Source organism: Tenrec ecaudatus, chromosome 12 (assembly GCF_050624435.1).
Source record: "Tenrec ecaudatus isolate mTenEca1 chromosome 12, mTenEca1.hap1, whole genome shotgun sequence".
Lineage (NCBI taxonomy): Eukaryota > Metazoa > Chordata > Mammalia > Afrosoricida > Tenrecidae > Tenrec > Tenrec ecaudatus.
In genome coordinates, this window is record NC_134541.1 from 4,370,331 (window position 1) to 4,383,927 (window position 13,597).

The 13,597-nt window shown below is 53.0% G+C and overlaps 1 protein-coding gene across 2 annotated transcripts in view; it reads right to left on the reverse strand.

Annotated features, from left to right (window-relative positions):
• Positions 1–5,648: 5,648 nt before the first annotated feature.
• RAB22A (RAB22A, member RAS oncogene family) overlaps positions 5,649–13,597 on the reverse strand; it is a 74,124-nt gene continuing 66,175 nt past the window's right edge. For both annotated transcript variants that reach the window (XM_075528390.1, XM_075528389.1), the window contains exons 4-7: positions 10,830–10,901; positions 10,637–10,743; positions 10,220–10,329; positions 5,649–7,163 (exon numbers count right to left, since the gene is read on the reverse strand). In XM_075528390.1, the coding sequence (XP_075384505.1) occupies positions 7,066–7,163; positions 10,220–10,329; positions 10,637–10,743; positions 10,830–10,901 (387 nt within the window). In that variant the 3' untranslated portion in view covers positions 5,649–7,065. The remainder of the gene's footprint in view (positions 7,164–10,219; positions 10,330–10,636; positions 10,744–10,829; positions 10,902–13,597) is intronic.

Below are 13,597 nucleotides of genomic sequence, written 5' to 3' on the forward strand. Positions count from 1 at the left end.
ATGGCGAGTGCTGTCTGTTGAGGTGTGTGATGGGTTACCAACCCAGCAAAGTAGGGTGCTGTGGGAGCAGCGGTTGGGGCCAGAATAGGGTAAAGACGGCTGGAGGATTGGGGGCATGTCTGACCCCTGCCTCGTGGTAGTAGGCCTTGGGCTGGACAGGAATGGGTTCTCCAGAGGAGTGAAGGGTCAGGGTCGGGGTCAGTGCCAGGACAGAATCCTCACTGTGACAGGTGATTCTGAGAGGGAACGTCCTACCCAGTGAGGCTGCGACACAGGGCTGCTCCTTCCCACTGGGGGAAGCAGCCATCTCTGGCGACTGGGGAGCACCCTCCGGACTGGGGTTTGTGGGTGGGGTGTTGTGGTAAGATGGGGATGCGGGGATCTGGGGAGGGTGGTTCAACCATCTTGAACACATCTGTTTTTGAGATGACTACTGCACACTGGGTGCCGGGGGGATGTGGGACAGACCGGCTTGGCGAGAAACCACTTGAGAGGCCAGACCATATACTTGTAAACATAGCATTTTATTAATAAAATGTGGACGCCCTCCTCCTCCTGACAACACCACAATTCCAGAGTGCTTAGCGTTGTCAGAGTCGGCAAAGGCTCATTCACTAGAGAACATTTTGGCTCCAGCAGTACAGCTGACAAGACGCCAAATCAACCTTCCACCGCAAACTCTCGCTATCAGCATTCCATGTGAAAAGAGAAATCTCACAGCCGGCGTCAAAAAGGCCTCGCATTCTCAGTCGGCATCACAGAACGGTACAAGGGAGCATATGATTTACATAAGACTCAGGTCCAGCCCAAGGTTAAGACTGCAAAAATAAGGTGTCCAGACATCCAGATCTGCTCGGCAAACCAGCGTGCCTGCTTCCTCCTGGGGTCACCAGGCGACGTGCCAGGCACTGAAGCCACGGCCACACATCGAGGCTGGTATTTACAGTGCTACAAAGCGACCCAAAGTGCAAGCAACTTAACTTTATTTGATGGATATGATTGTTTCACAGGAGATGCTGTTGTCCAAAGGCACACAAGTGTGACGTGTTGAAATCAATCAGGCCCCGGGGGCAAGATGGGGCGTTGGCCATGTCTCTGAGGTGGCTCCTCTCAAAGATGTCTGAGTCGGGCTGTCACACTTGCTGGCAGTCTCCATCACAAACCAAAGGAGGCTCAGACATGACACTAACCGCCCAAGCTGCCTGCGGGTGGCCATGTCCCTGTCCCCATCCCTGCCGGGGGCCACAGGAAAAGTCGTCACTTCATTCCGCCGACACTGTGCTGGGAGTCCTGGCTCTTTCTCTAGCTGGCGAACTCTGTGCCTGGGACTCTTTGTAAGGCAGCATGGGAAGGGGGGGGTGGCTGATACCATGTGCCATCGGGGACAGTCGCCAGGGAAGGGGCGGTAAGGCAAGAAGTCGGATTTAGTCAGAGGAGGCAAGATGTACGTCCTCAAGGCAGCCAGGGCATCACAGACCTGTGGGAATGGCCAGGACAAAGGAGGGGAGCCATCCACTATCTGTGTGACTATTCTGGGAACAGGAGGATCTGCAATCGATGTAAGCAGCTCTCCTGCATGACACAAGGAGGCAAGCCAACCCAAGAGCTGCTTTCAGAATTGTGGGGTGAGCCCGCACACCATGCAAAACCACGCACTGGGATGCTGCGAGGTTGGCGGTTCGTACCCGTCAACTGCGGTGCATGAGAAAGACGAGGCCTCACACACACTCGGAACAGCTGCCCTCTGCCCTCCAGGGGCGCGGTGAGCCCAAGTGGACTTCATGGCAGGGGCATGGTAAATGCACAGGTGGACAAATGCTACCAGGAGAGTGTTGGTCCAAGGCTGGTGTCACTTTGGCGTGGCCAGGGGGCATGGGGCTGCTGCCATCAGTGAGAGATGTCCTATGCCAGCTGAATGGGCAGCGGGCTCAGGCTCTCTGCTGGTGTGTGTGGTCAGTTTTTACACAACACGGCGGAAGTTGATGGGACGTTCCAGTTCTCCCTGAAGATTACAGGCCCTCTGCTTAGAGCTCCTTCTGGAAGGTGATTTGCCCCCATGTCTGGCACAAGCGAGTCCTCGAGGCAAGTGGCCTGCTTTGTTTGCTGCAGGAAGCCCAGAAAGTCAGTCGACAGCTCTCTTCCACGAGGACCAAGCAAAGGGCTTTACTCTCAGGACTGCCCGCCGACTGGTTAACGGAACCTGGCGCCTGGAGCCCTATTCACAGAGAGCTTCCCCAAAGTTTGTTCATTTCAATTAGGAAGCTTTTTGACAAGGCGCCTGGCACCATACAGCTCTAAAATTGAACTGGTGGACAAATTAAAGTTATTTTTTCCTCGGTTATTAAACCTGTCAGACAACTGGTTTTCACGTTGGCGTCTGCGGGCAGCACCCGCCTATCACCCTGCCACCTCAAAGTGCCCAACGTCAGAGAACAGCCATCGTTGGAAAGTCCCCCGATTTTTGTTTTTTTCCCTTTTTAGTAAACTTCCACAGCCTTTTGTTGTGCAGCTGGGAGAGAGGCTCTAGCAGGTCTGCAATGGATCATCCCGAGAACAGCACGCACGGCAGATATTAGTTACTTCTGACGGCACACGCCATCAAATTAAGCTTGATCTATGCTACTGGAGGCCCTGCTCGGCTGGGGGAGTAAATCATTTTCCTATAAGCTAAGCGGATATGGAAGCACAGACTGGGAAATGTGCAAAGTCTTGCTTCTATTTTTCTCACGTCCCCCAGTGAAACTTCATCTCCACAGGTTGCCCTCTTACCTACTCGTAAAAAAAAAATAGCGGGTAATGGGGAGACTCATGAAAAAACAGAAGATCCTTCTAATATTTTCAAGGACTTCCATTTGCAAATAAAACAGCACAGTGGCCCCAGCATTCCATCCCTGTGTCTTGTAAATCGAGCCCTCAGATTGCCTAGATGCCATTTCTGGGGAGTGAGGGGCAGTCAGCTCAGGGCAGCTCCCTTCCCAGAGCAGCCTTTCTAAACAACAGGGCACAGTGCTTCCAGGGGTCCTTTCGATGAGTGGAGGCAATCTTCCAAATAGTTACTGGAGCACTCCGTTCTGGGGTTTGGATGAGCCATGCTGGCTATTATTGGGAGGGGGGGGGATGCCTTTGGAGGTTCCACTGTGAGCCGTCATGTGGGTCACGGGTCAAAACAGACAAGCAGTTCACAGTCATGCCTTCTCATGATGCCTTTGGGGCCTATCGGTCTACCCTACTCACTCCCGGGGCAGGGCAGAACCGCCCACCGCAGGACTTTCTAGGTGGTCCTGATAAGAGCAGACTGTTGGGGCTTTCTCACATGCAGCTGCTGGTGGGCTTGAAGCTCGGACCTTTCAGCAAGCCTTCCAATGCCTAGCCCCCCTTCCTCTGGTGCCAAGTTTGCCTGGACCTGTGAAAGGCTCTTCAGCAGGCAGGCACGGGGACCAGGTGAGCACCCTGGGGACTTGTAGCAACTCCCCCCCGCCCCCCACCCTAACCAATAAAACTCGCACACTCACTTCTGCCATCAACTTGCTCCTGACTCAGTGACCCTGCAGATCGGAGTAGAACTGTCCTTGTGGGTTTCAGGAGCAGAAAACCTTGTTTTTCCGCTGCAGCATAGCTGGAGGTTTTGAAATGACCCTGCTATTCACAGCCTAACCTGTAACCCACTAGGCCACCAGCATTCCTGGTCGCACTCTTGGGCTTTGGGCAAAGCCTAGGGAGGGGTTCAGCAGTGTCTATATGCCAGCAGGCACCCCACACCTCATAAGGGTCCCTAAGCCAGGTTCCCTGTGTGTTCTGAAGAGCGGAAGAGACTAATGAAAAAGGAGCCCGCTTCTTTGGCCGCTGGCTCTCAGATCAAACCCACCCCCCCATGATCAAATAGAGGCCTTTCCTGGCCCCAAAGCTGCTGCCAGGCCTTCCTGTCGACTCAGATCTCACAGGGGACACAGCAGTTCGAGCTACTGTCCCTGGGAGGGCTTGCCTCTGGCCACCTAGCTGAGATTTCCTCCTTGAGGACAGAACAGAAATACATAGCCAAGATTTAAGAGGCTCGCTAAAGTGAAACGTGGTTCTCGTGGTAACAATGACGGTCCACAGGACCCCGGAGACACCAGCTCTTTTGATGGAGCTCAGGCCTCTCATGCTGACTGGTGGGGCCTGCCCAGATTAGGTCAGCTTCTGGAAGTTTTTGCCCAGTGGGAAGTCCCTTCCCACTGAGCAGCAGCAGGAGACGGTGATCTGAGGCAGAGCGAGGCTCGTGTCCTGCTGGGGTTGGTGAGTAGGTGACGATGGTTCTGTGTAGAGCCAGGACTGGCAGCTGGTACTTTGCCCCAATCACTTCTCGCAGAGTGGGTGGACATGAAGGGCACTTAATCGTACTCTTACTTTATGTTCTTTAAATCACCAAATGACAGTTAATTAGGTAACACGTCATCAGAAAGCACTTGGGGTGAAGGGAGCACTCACGAGGCCGACTGGTGGCTGCTGGGATTGGACACCTACAAAGAGCCCACTGCCACCTCTCGGGAGGGATCGATATGCACTTGTGGCCAATTAATGCCTACTCTCTCCTTTCCAGTCCCCAAACTTTCTCCCAGTGGCCCTGCGTCACGGGAGGACAGGGGTTTCTGGAATAGAATTCTTGAGTATTTCCCCTCTGGAACCTAGCCTTTTCTCACAGCAACAGTAACAACAGTGAAACAATAAGGGAATAGGGCTGAGTACTAGGCCGTGGCACGGTCAAGGTAACAATTCCAAGGTGTCTTCAACACCTGCAGACGGGCTGTTTCTAATGAAGATGTGACTCTGGGGCCGAGATGAAGCCATGCCACGTCCACACCCTCAGGCAGCGGCGAGGGGAGGGGCAGTGAGGCCCAGGGCACATGAGGAAGCGTGGTGGGGCACAAGTGACAGGGTCCTGATGCTGCCAAGAACCAAGCCACACCCATGGCCGTGACAGAGGGCACGTGTATGGGGACAACCCAGCTGCCTGCTGTAGGGACAGAGCTCAGAAGTGTCTACCAGGGTCACCAAGGTGTTTGGGGGCAAACTGCAAGGGTCTTGGGCTGGTGTCACCTTTGGGAAAAAGGAGGCAGAAAGGGCCAGTTGGGCACCCTCTGCATTGTTGGTCACAGGATCTGTTTGTGCTGCTGTAGCCACGTGAGGGGTGTCCTGGGGGGCAGTGGCTCCTGGTGCATCTTCAAGCAGATGAGAGCCTAACTGTGTTGGGTGCTGGGTCCAGTCCTGACGTTTTTGAGAACTGTGGGGCAGCAGCTGGGCAGAGTCTACGTGTATCTCACATGGGCACACGGCACTCACCGACTCGCCTCTTCCGGCACAGCTGCAGTAGGAGCAGAGAACAATCTTAAGTGCCCAAGACACCCAACAGGGCAGCAGGGATGTGCTTTCCTTGATTCAACTTATAATTTCCCCATTAAGATCCAACTCGATCAAGTGTGTGTGTTGGGGGGGGGCACAGAGAAATAACAATTATTATTTTTTTAAGTTTTGACTGGTTCAGTTTAGGATGGTGTTGAAAACACCATTTAGTTTGAAATTCAAGCTGTTTCATTTCCTATTTAATCTTGTAAATTTCCTCTCCTTACAATACGCAGGTTGGAAGGGTGCCAAATTAGACCAGGAACAAATTTTCACCACCTTCACTCAGTGCTTTATTTTTAGATGATATTAAAAACCTCATTAGGCTCCCTGAGGGAAAGGAGCGCTGACCGCTCCTCACAGGGGAGAATGACGCTGGTAACGAGCAGAGCCCGCAGAGCGGGTGCTGCTGGTAGCAGCGAGAGCAAGACCCTTAGGACCAACGCTGAACAAGCCACTTGAGCTGGGGGCGGCATCTTGTGGCTGGGTGGCGCAGTGGGTTAGGTGCTGGGCCTGTGGTTTGAGCCCTGCAGCTGTGATGCGGGAGGAAGGGGAGGCACTAGGGAAACGCTGTGGGCAGTTCTGCTTTGTCCTGGGGGAAAGCTGTGGCCGGAGTCCAGTAGATGGTGACAGGTTTGGGTTGGAGGGGCCCTGCATGTCTCTATTCCGACCCTCAGGCTGGAGCTTGGTGCATAGGGGGCAGAGGCATCTTTGAAGTGGTCTCTCTGCACAAAGAGACTGGCCTCCAGTGCATGTCGGGGTGGGCTGAGAACTAAGGGCTGGGCGAGAGGCTGCGAGGCCCCCTGGAGGGCCAGTCAAATTCCAGGTTTACTAACTTATTTACACAACGGACAACCCTTGAACCATGGGCCCATCAACAGACACCAAGCTGATGAGTGCACGGCATGGACGGCACCCGCCCCCCCCAAACATGGGAACAGGCAGCCAGCCGCCTGTCCTCTCCTTTCTCCCCACATCCCCACCTGCCCCCACTACCAGTCCCTTGAGAACACAGGACACCCACTTCCCTCCAGAGGTGCTCTGTGCCCCCCAGGGGGGAGGGCTTACTGAAGAAGGTGCGTGGTAGAGAGAGGAGTCGAGGGTGGGCTGTGCCATGCCATGGTTCATTTACTGTCTGTGGGCTGGGCTGACATTTTCAATGGAAAGTGCTTCAGACGTGGCAGGGGCCGGAATCCTCTAGAGCAGTCTTAGGAAGAACCACCTGCATGTCAAATGATAACAGGCCTCCTTCGGCTGGGGGAGGCCCACTGCGTTCATGTTCACCCAGCGTCCCACAGCCCCGGGCATGGAGGCCCCACTCATCTCCACAAGGTCCTCTTCCCCAGCCCCCACTCAAGAACCACAAAAAGTGCTACTTTTCCCTTTACAAATGGTACATAAAATCTTGATTACAAAACTACTCTCAACAATGCAACCCTATCATCCACACACCGATACGTTACGTGCTGGGGCAGCAAGTCCAAGCCCGGTGACGGCACCTCTGGCCGTGGGCTCCTCTCACAGCAGGAGCCCCAGACCAGGGGCCGGGGCTGGTGGTGGCAGGACAGGTTGGTCCATCTTGGGGATTCCTTTGTGTGAGAAGAAGGCCCGAGACTGTTCGGGCAGGCACCCCAGCCCCCTGCTTGGGACCCCCAGCATGCCCGCAGTCACAGGGGTGGGGGCTCGTCAGCAGCAGCTCCGCCTGGGCTCTGAAGGCTGTCTCCGCAGTTTGAAGCCCTTCCCGCCAGAAGGAGGGTTGGCGTCAGTGGACGGGATTCTCCGACCTACACAGGGGAGAGGGGCGGGCATGAGTCTCAGTGTCCCTCAGTCGCCTGTGGGCACTTTGGAGCAGAGTTCAACGGGATGGATCTGTGACAACAAACACAGCAGACACACTTTGCACTTTGGAGTGGTTTCTGGATTTCCAGAGAAGTTGCTGCTGTTATCCCAGACCCGCCCCCACCGTAGTATCCTGTACCTCCCTGGGACATCTGTCAGAAGGCACAGGCCTACGACCGTAGCACCAGGTCTCGTCTCATGTCACCAGTTTGCCCATTGTTTCCTTGTTTGTTACAGGACTCATTACATTTAATAAAAGATTTTTAATTAAAAAACAAAACAAAAAACACTTCATTAGAAAGATTTCGAATTGGTAATGGATTCACAGAAAAACCAAATTCACCTGCCCCCCTGGCTCTGAGACCAGGCGGGCTGCACTGTGTCTGGGCTACCATGAGCGAGCACTTTGCTCAGCACCTTTGGTCGAAAGGGGAAACATGCAGGACAGAACTTGAGATTCTTAGGGAACCCAGACTTTCTGGTGCTAGGAGGCTGGATGAATCCCTAAAAAGAGTGCCCAGAGATACTGTTTAAATCTTAAACCTCTAATCAGAAACATCCCAAAATCTTTTTAAAACCTAGCGATTGACATGAAGAAGAACTCACTGCGAGTTCATTGTGGCTCTTGGAGACCCTGGAGCAGAAAGAACTCTGCCGTTGGGTGTTCGAGACTACACGGTGAGAGGAGTACAACCCTGGGCTCTCGGACAATAGCAACGGAAAGGCAGGTGAAGAAATGGGGCAGTGAGCGTCTGCCAGTGGGTGTGCGAGGCTGGCTGTTTGGCTGGTCGATGTCATCAGGGTGCACTGCTGTCTACTATGCCCCATGCATTGTCAACAAGGAGGATCTCATTCTGACAGCACACAGGCAGGGAGGCGGATGGACACACACACACACACACACACACACACACACACACACACCCTCCCCCACCCACCCACCCCACTCCAGCCAAATCCCAGCAGGAGCTCACTCCATGCCCTGTTTTTGGGCCGTTGGTTGGTCACAGCTCAGTAACAGCAGGGCACCTCACTCAGGGCCACTGTCCTCTCCTCTCCACCCCTGCTGCTGCCAGTGTTCGGAGCTATGACCAGTGGCGTAGCAGTCACCTCAGCCATGGGCCTTTGTGAAGTGGGGTGGGGGGGTGGTGGGGGTGTGTGTCGCACTAAGCAGGAGATCCACAAACTACTCCAGGGTGTTTCTCTGATACACAGATGGGGACTCCCTTTACTCTGTTGGCACTTAGTGTGAACCCCAAGAGTAGCCTAAATCACCACCACCCTACCAATCTGGGGACCCACAGCCATGCCTGAGGGCTTCTGACCCTTCTATGTCCAGCTTCTGCCACCCCTGGTGCTGAACTCTGTCAGGCCCCAAGTCCACACTATGAGGCCGTCTCCTTGCAGTGGCTATCTGCTTGTGTGGGTGGGATGAAGACCCCCTCCCCCTTGCCACATGCTGTCCATATTGGGAGGCCCAGCACTGGGCCTGACAGGGCTCCTGAAACACCCACTGACACAAAACACACGACTTTGAAAGGACCGAGCCTGGGGCAGTGTCTCTGTCAACTCTTAGGCCTTTGGCCCTGCCCAGCCAGAAATGTGTCCCCTGGTGTTCTCGGTCACTTCTCCAGAGCTGAGATGCTCCTGTGACTGACCCTGCTCACGTGACTGCTGGGAGAGTGAGGAGAACACTCTCCTGCCTTTGGGGAGGGACACAAAGTGGTGGCCACAACGTGACAGAGAGAAACAGACAAGGAGCCCCTCTCTAGTAACATGGAGGAATTACCCAGAGCTATCGGCAACACTCGTGCCGTGGGGTGGAAGTCAGGGTGGAGGTTGAGCCTTACTGAACCAGGCAATGGGGACACCCAGGCTGGGCTGGGCTCTGCTCCAAGAGTCAGCTAACAGTGTCCAGCACGAGCCTGCAGTTCTGAGCCTTGGGGCTTTCTCTCCGCAGGTCCGTCCTTGTCCGTGAAGGGAGTGGGCGGTCCAGGACACCAATAGCTGTGTGCAGATGTGTTCTGGTCAGGAAAAAGTGGGGTCCTGGGTGGGAGAGTTCCCGAGCTCTGCTGTGAGGAAGTCGCTTTCCTTTTGGAACAGTGGGAAATGTGATCCACTCAGAACTCCCCGCTGGCCTTCTGGTGAGGCCTTTCAAGAGTGCATTCTGGGTGAGGTCTATCCCACTGTAACGTCTTAACACAGAAGCAGGAATCACAGGCTGGAGTAGAGGTCACACAGGCTGGCTGCCCGCCCGCACAAGACTGGGCATCAGCCCCATGGGGCATGGTGCACACGTGCACATCTCTGGGTTCTCTGCACAAACTACCCGCTGGAAGAAAAAAACACCACCACTGCCAGCCCCCAGCAATTGGACCACCAGCACACATGCTCCCGTGGCCCTGGCTGGCATGGAGAGCACACTCTCTGGTCTATATGATGGTTGACAGCTTTTCTGGCTGTAAAACTTGGCTCTCAGCCAAGTGGCACATCACGGTGATCAATGTTGCCCACAGGTGGGTACTGGAAGTGTGGGAACTTGAGTGCCCTGTCCATCCATCCATCCATCCATCTGCTGTCTGTCACTACATGTTCTGTTCCTGCTCTGCGGAGAGGCCTCCCCACCAGCCTGTGGTCAGGCTTCAGCCGGTCTAAGATAGTTCTCTCCTTACTGCCCCATGATTACTTTGACCAAACCCCAGTACAGGGCCCTGTGGAGGCCTCACTGAGCCTAGACCCCAAGGCCACGCTCATTCTGATCCCTGAAAACACTAAACACACAGGCACAACCTGCAGAGGACCCAGGTATGCTGTGCCCTCACGCCATGGTGTTTAGGACTTGGAGGGAGAGGTGGGACAAGAGGCCTTAACCTTGACCTTGCCTCCTGCTAGCCTGGGTGGTATTTTCCGACACCCTCTCTGATAACCTGGCTCATTTCCAATGGCCCTGGAGAGCAAGAGGAAGCACACTGACAAGAGGAGGAACCCCACAGATACTCACTGATTTCAATAAAGAGTTCGTTGATGTTTACAGCGTTCTTAGCGCTGGTCTCTACAAAGACTGCGTGAATGGAGTCGGCGTAGTCCTTGGCGTCTCTCTCCATGACTTCTCTGGAAGGCAACAAGGTGAGTTGGAAAGACCAGTGGCCAAGTCCAGTTATCCCAGGGTTATCTGTCTACCTGGTGATGGACCAGGGGCTGACCCACCCACTGGCCAGGGAGCCAGCACACTGACCAGGAAATGGGAGGGGCTTCTTTCCTTCCCAAAAGAAAGCCCAGGCCTTATGGACCATGTAGGGGACTCAGGAGCTTGCAGGGCAGCTCCTGGTGGTGGGACCAGCATCTACTCTGTGACCACTCTCCCTTTGTAACTTGGGACACAACCCCAGAGCAAGAGGCATGCCCTGCCACCTCCTACCTGACGTCTATGAGGTCACACTTGTTTCCGGCGATGGCCACGACAATATTGGGGGGCCCGTGCTGCCGGAGCTCTTTCACCCAGTTCTTCAGTGTGGAAAACGTTTCCTGTGACACAAAGGGGGTAAGCTGCTTGAGGGGTTTTCAGAACTGCTTCTGAGAAAGAGAAAACTCAGGGGAACCCAGGGCCTTACTTCTTTTGTGATGTCATAGACGATGATGGCAGCGGCCGACCCTCGGTAGTACATCGGCGCCAGGGCCCGGAACTGTGGAGAAGGGTGCACAAACAGCAGAATTAGAACTGGTTCAATTTGCTCCTCACTCGAGTCAGAAGCCCATTAGCGTCGAGCAGAAAGGTAATCTTTCTCTTAGTCCAAAGAAGACGACAGGACGCTTTACAGCAAATGAACCGATGATTGCCAAGCTCGGGAGCCTGGAGCCCCTCGGAAAATTGTGTAGAATACAGTTCCATAGGAATTAAATATGGGGCTATCAAGAATTGTTTCAGCTAAAAGAGCTTTTTAATTGAACTCAATGTTATAATTCCCAACTTCATTTGTTCAATCGTTCTTTAAACTTTGGCTCCTTCAAACTACCACCGAGAGAGAAATCACGCTGCAAATGGCTCTCCATTGGAGGAGGGGCTGCATGGTGTGTGGCTGGAGAAGCTTGGTAAATAAATGCTGACCGTGGTGCAGAACTGAACACACGTTTACACGCACTCCTGGGGGAGTCTACACCTTGCTCCGCTACATGAAGTCTCCTTGCCTGCAGCAATTCCCCGAGGGTAGCACAAGGATCTCGGTTCTCTGAGAGGAATTTAACTCTGCCGGTGCCTTGCCTGCCCAGTCGGGTAGTCCCCAACACCCTCTGCCCTGCCTCGACACCCACAAAGGGAAGAGGAGTGAGGGACAGGAATGCACAGTGCAAGTGTGTGAGGCCAATGTTTACAGAAAAGGCTTGACCTACACTGACCTGTCTTTCACAGCCCCTTGGAAGTCACCATGCCGTACACAACACCCGGTATTCCACCCAGACCTCAGCTCCTGAGGCCTACTCCCAAACTCAGAGAGGAACTGTCACACAGGGGGCAGCTGGTCCACAGTCCACCACAGCGAGCTTCACCTTTTAGCCTGCGAGATCAACTTGAGTGTCACGAGAGACAGTGTGATAGAGCCCTCTGCTCTATCTTGGGGCCTGGCTCCAGAGGTACATTCCATCAGTACCTGATGAATCATGGAGAGAGCTATGTATGGGGGAGGGGATGGTGGTGGCCATCGGGCTGTGACAGCAAACCAAGTGCCAGACTCAGACAGCTTATGAGCCTTTGTGTGCACAATACCAAATTTGGGTGAAAGCCCACCAAATTCCCCTATCTTGAGAGATGAGGTTTTGGTCAACAGCCAGTCACGAGAGAGACAGAGCCCAAGAGGAGGAGAGGGCCCTGGGCGAGGAGGAAGGAGGGTTCGTCTATGCTCTCTTTACTGGGAACGCTCATTTTAAAGCCTTGGAATTTTAAAAAAACATTCAAATTTGGAAGGTGAAACTCATAGAGAAATGCAAAGGCTTTGAGTCTACAATTTGATAAGAGGGCAACTGCACACATTCATGTAATTGCCATTCCCGCATATAAAACCACAATATGAAATACTTTCATCTACTGGCATGTGATACCAGTAACAATATAGTACAGAGTCACATCCAAGACAGGGCATTTCTGTCTTCATATGGCCTGCATTGGTACCCAAAGGTGTCTTTGCTAATGGCCCCAGTCTTCAAGGCTATTTGATTAAGAATCCACAGCAGTTTTCTTTTGCTTATAACTTGCACAGGATAACTTTTCCCATCCCGATTTTCCACCTCACTGTTCTTTCAGTTGAGGTGATCCTCTTAGAACTGCTGGGTCTTGCTTTTGGATCTAACTGGACAATCTCTGTCTTTTAAGTGAGATGACCATTTCATTTACATTTGATGTATTTACATTTGCATTTAATGTAGCACATCGGTTTCAGGCTGCTATTTTTCCCCTTGTTCTCTTTCACTAGATTTTTTTTCTTTTTTGTTTTATCGAGAACTGCTCTTACAACTCTTGTCACAATCCATACATTGTTTGCATCAGGTGAATTTGTACATATGTTGTCTTCATTCTTTCCTAGACATTTACTTTCTATTGAGCCCTTGGGATCAGCTTTTTTCACCCCCCTTCTTCCCGGAGTCCCCTTCATCACCTGATAAGATTGCACATTGTTATTATTTTCATATCTCACACCAACTGCTGTCTCCCACTTCCCCATGCTTTCTGTTGCTCTCCTCACTGGAGGAGGGCTGGATGGTTATGTTGATCATTGGGATCAGTTCCCCCTTTCTCCTGGTAGCACTATTCCCACTCCTGTTCCTGGAATCTGTGTGTCGTGAGCTCCCATCTCTTATCTAAACCTGTGTTTATGCTCCGGCCTAGTCTGAATTGAGAAGCAGCACTGGGGTCATGGTAGTAGGTGGTGAGGAAGCTTTAGGGAACCAGAGGAATACAGTGTGTTTCATCGATGCTTTACTCCACCCTGGTTGACACATCCCTTCCCTGTGGTCCCTCTGTGGGAAGACTGTTCCATAGTCCACAGATGGGCTTTGGATCTCTGTTCCACCGCCCTTGTTCTCAAAAACATGTTTTTGTTTGTTTGTTATATGTCTGTTGATGCCTATTACCCGGTCCCTATGACTCCTCATGATTGCACCGGCGATGTGCTTCTTCCACGTGGACTTGTTGCTTCTCTGCTGAATGGTGGCTTGTGTAACTTCAAGGGTTTCAGATCTGGTTTGCTCTTCCTTCACTTCCCCATTCTGTGTTACCTGAATATTGCTCAGCACTCTTTTTGGTGCTATCTCCTTGCATCATGATGGTTTTGGTCTCCCTTCATTGAGTTGTAATGCACACTGAAGGTTGCAATCCTTGATCTTCATCAGC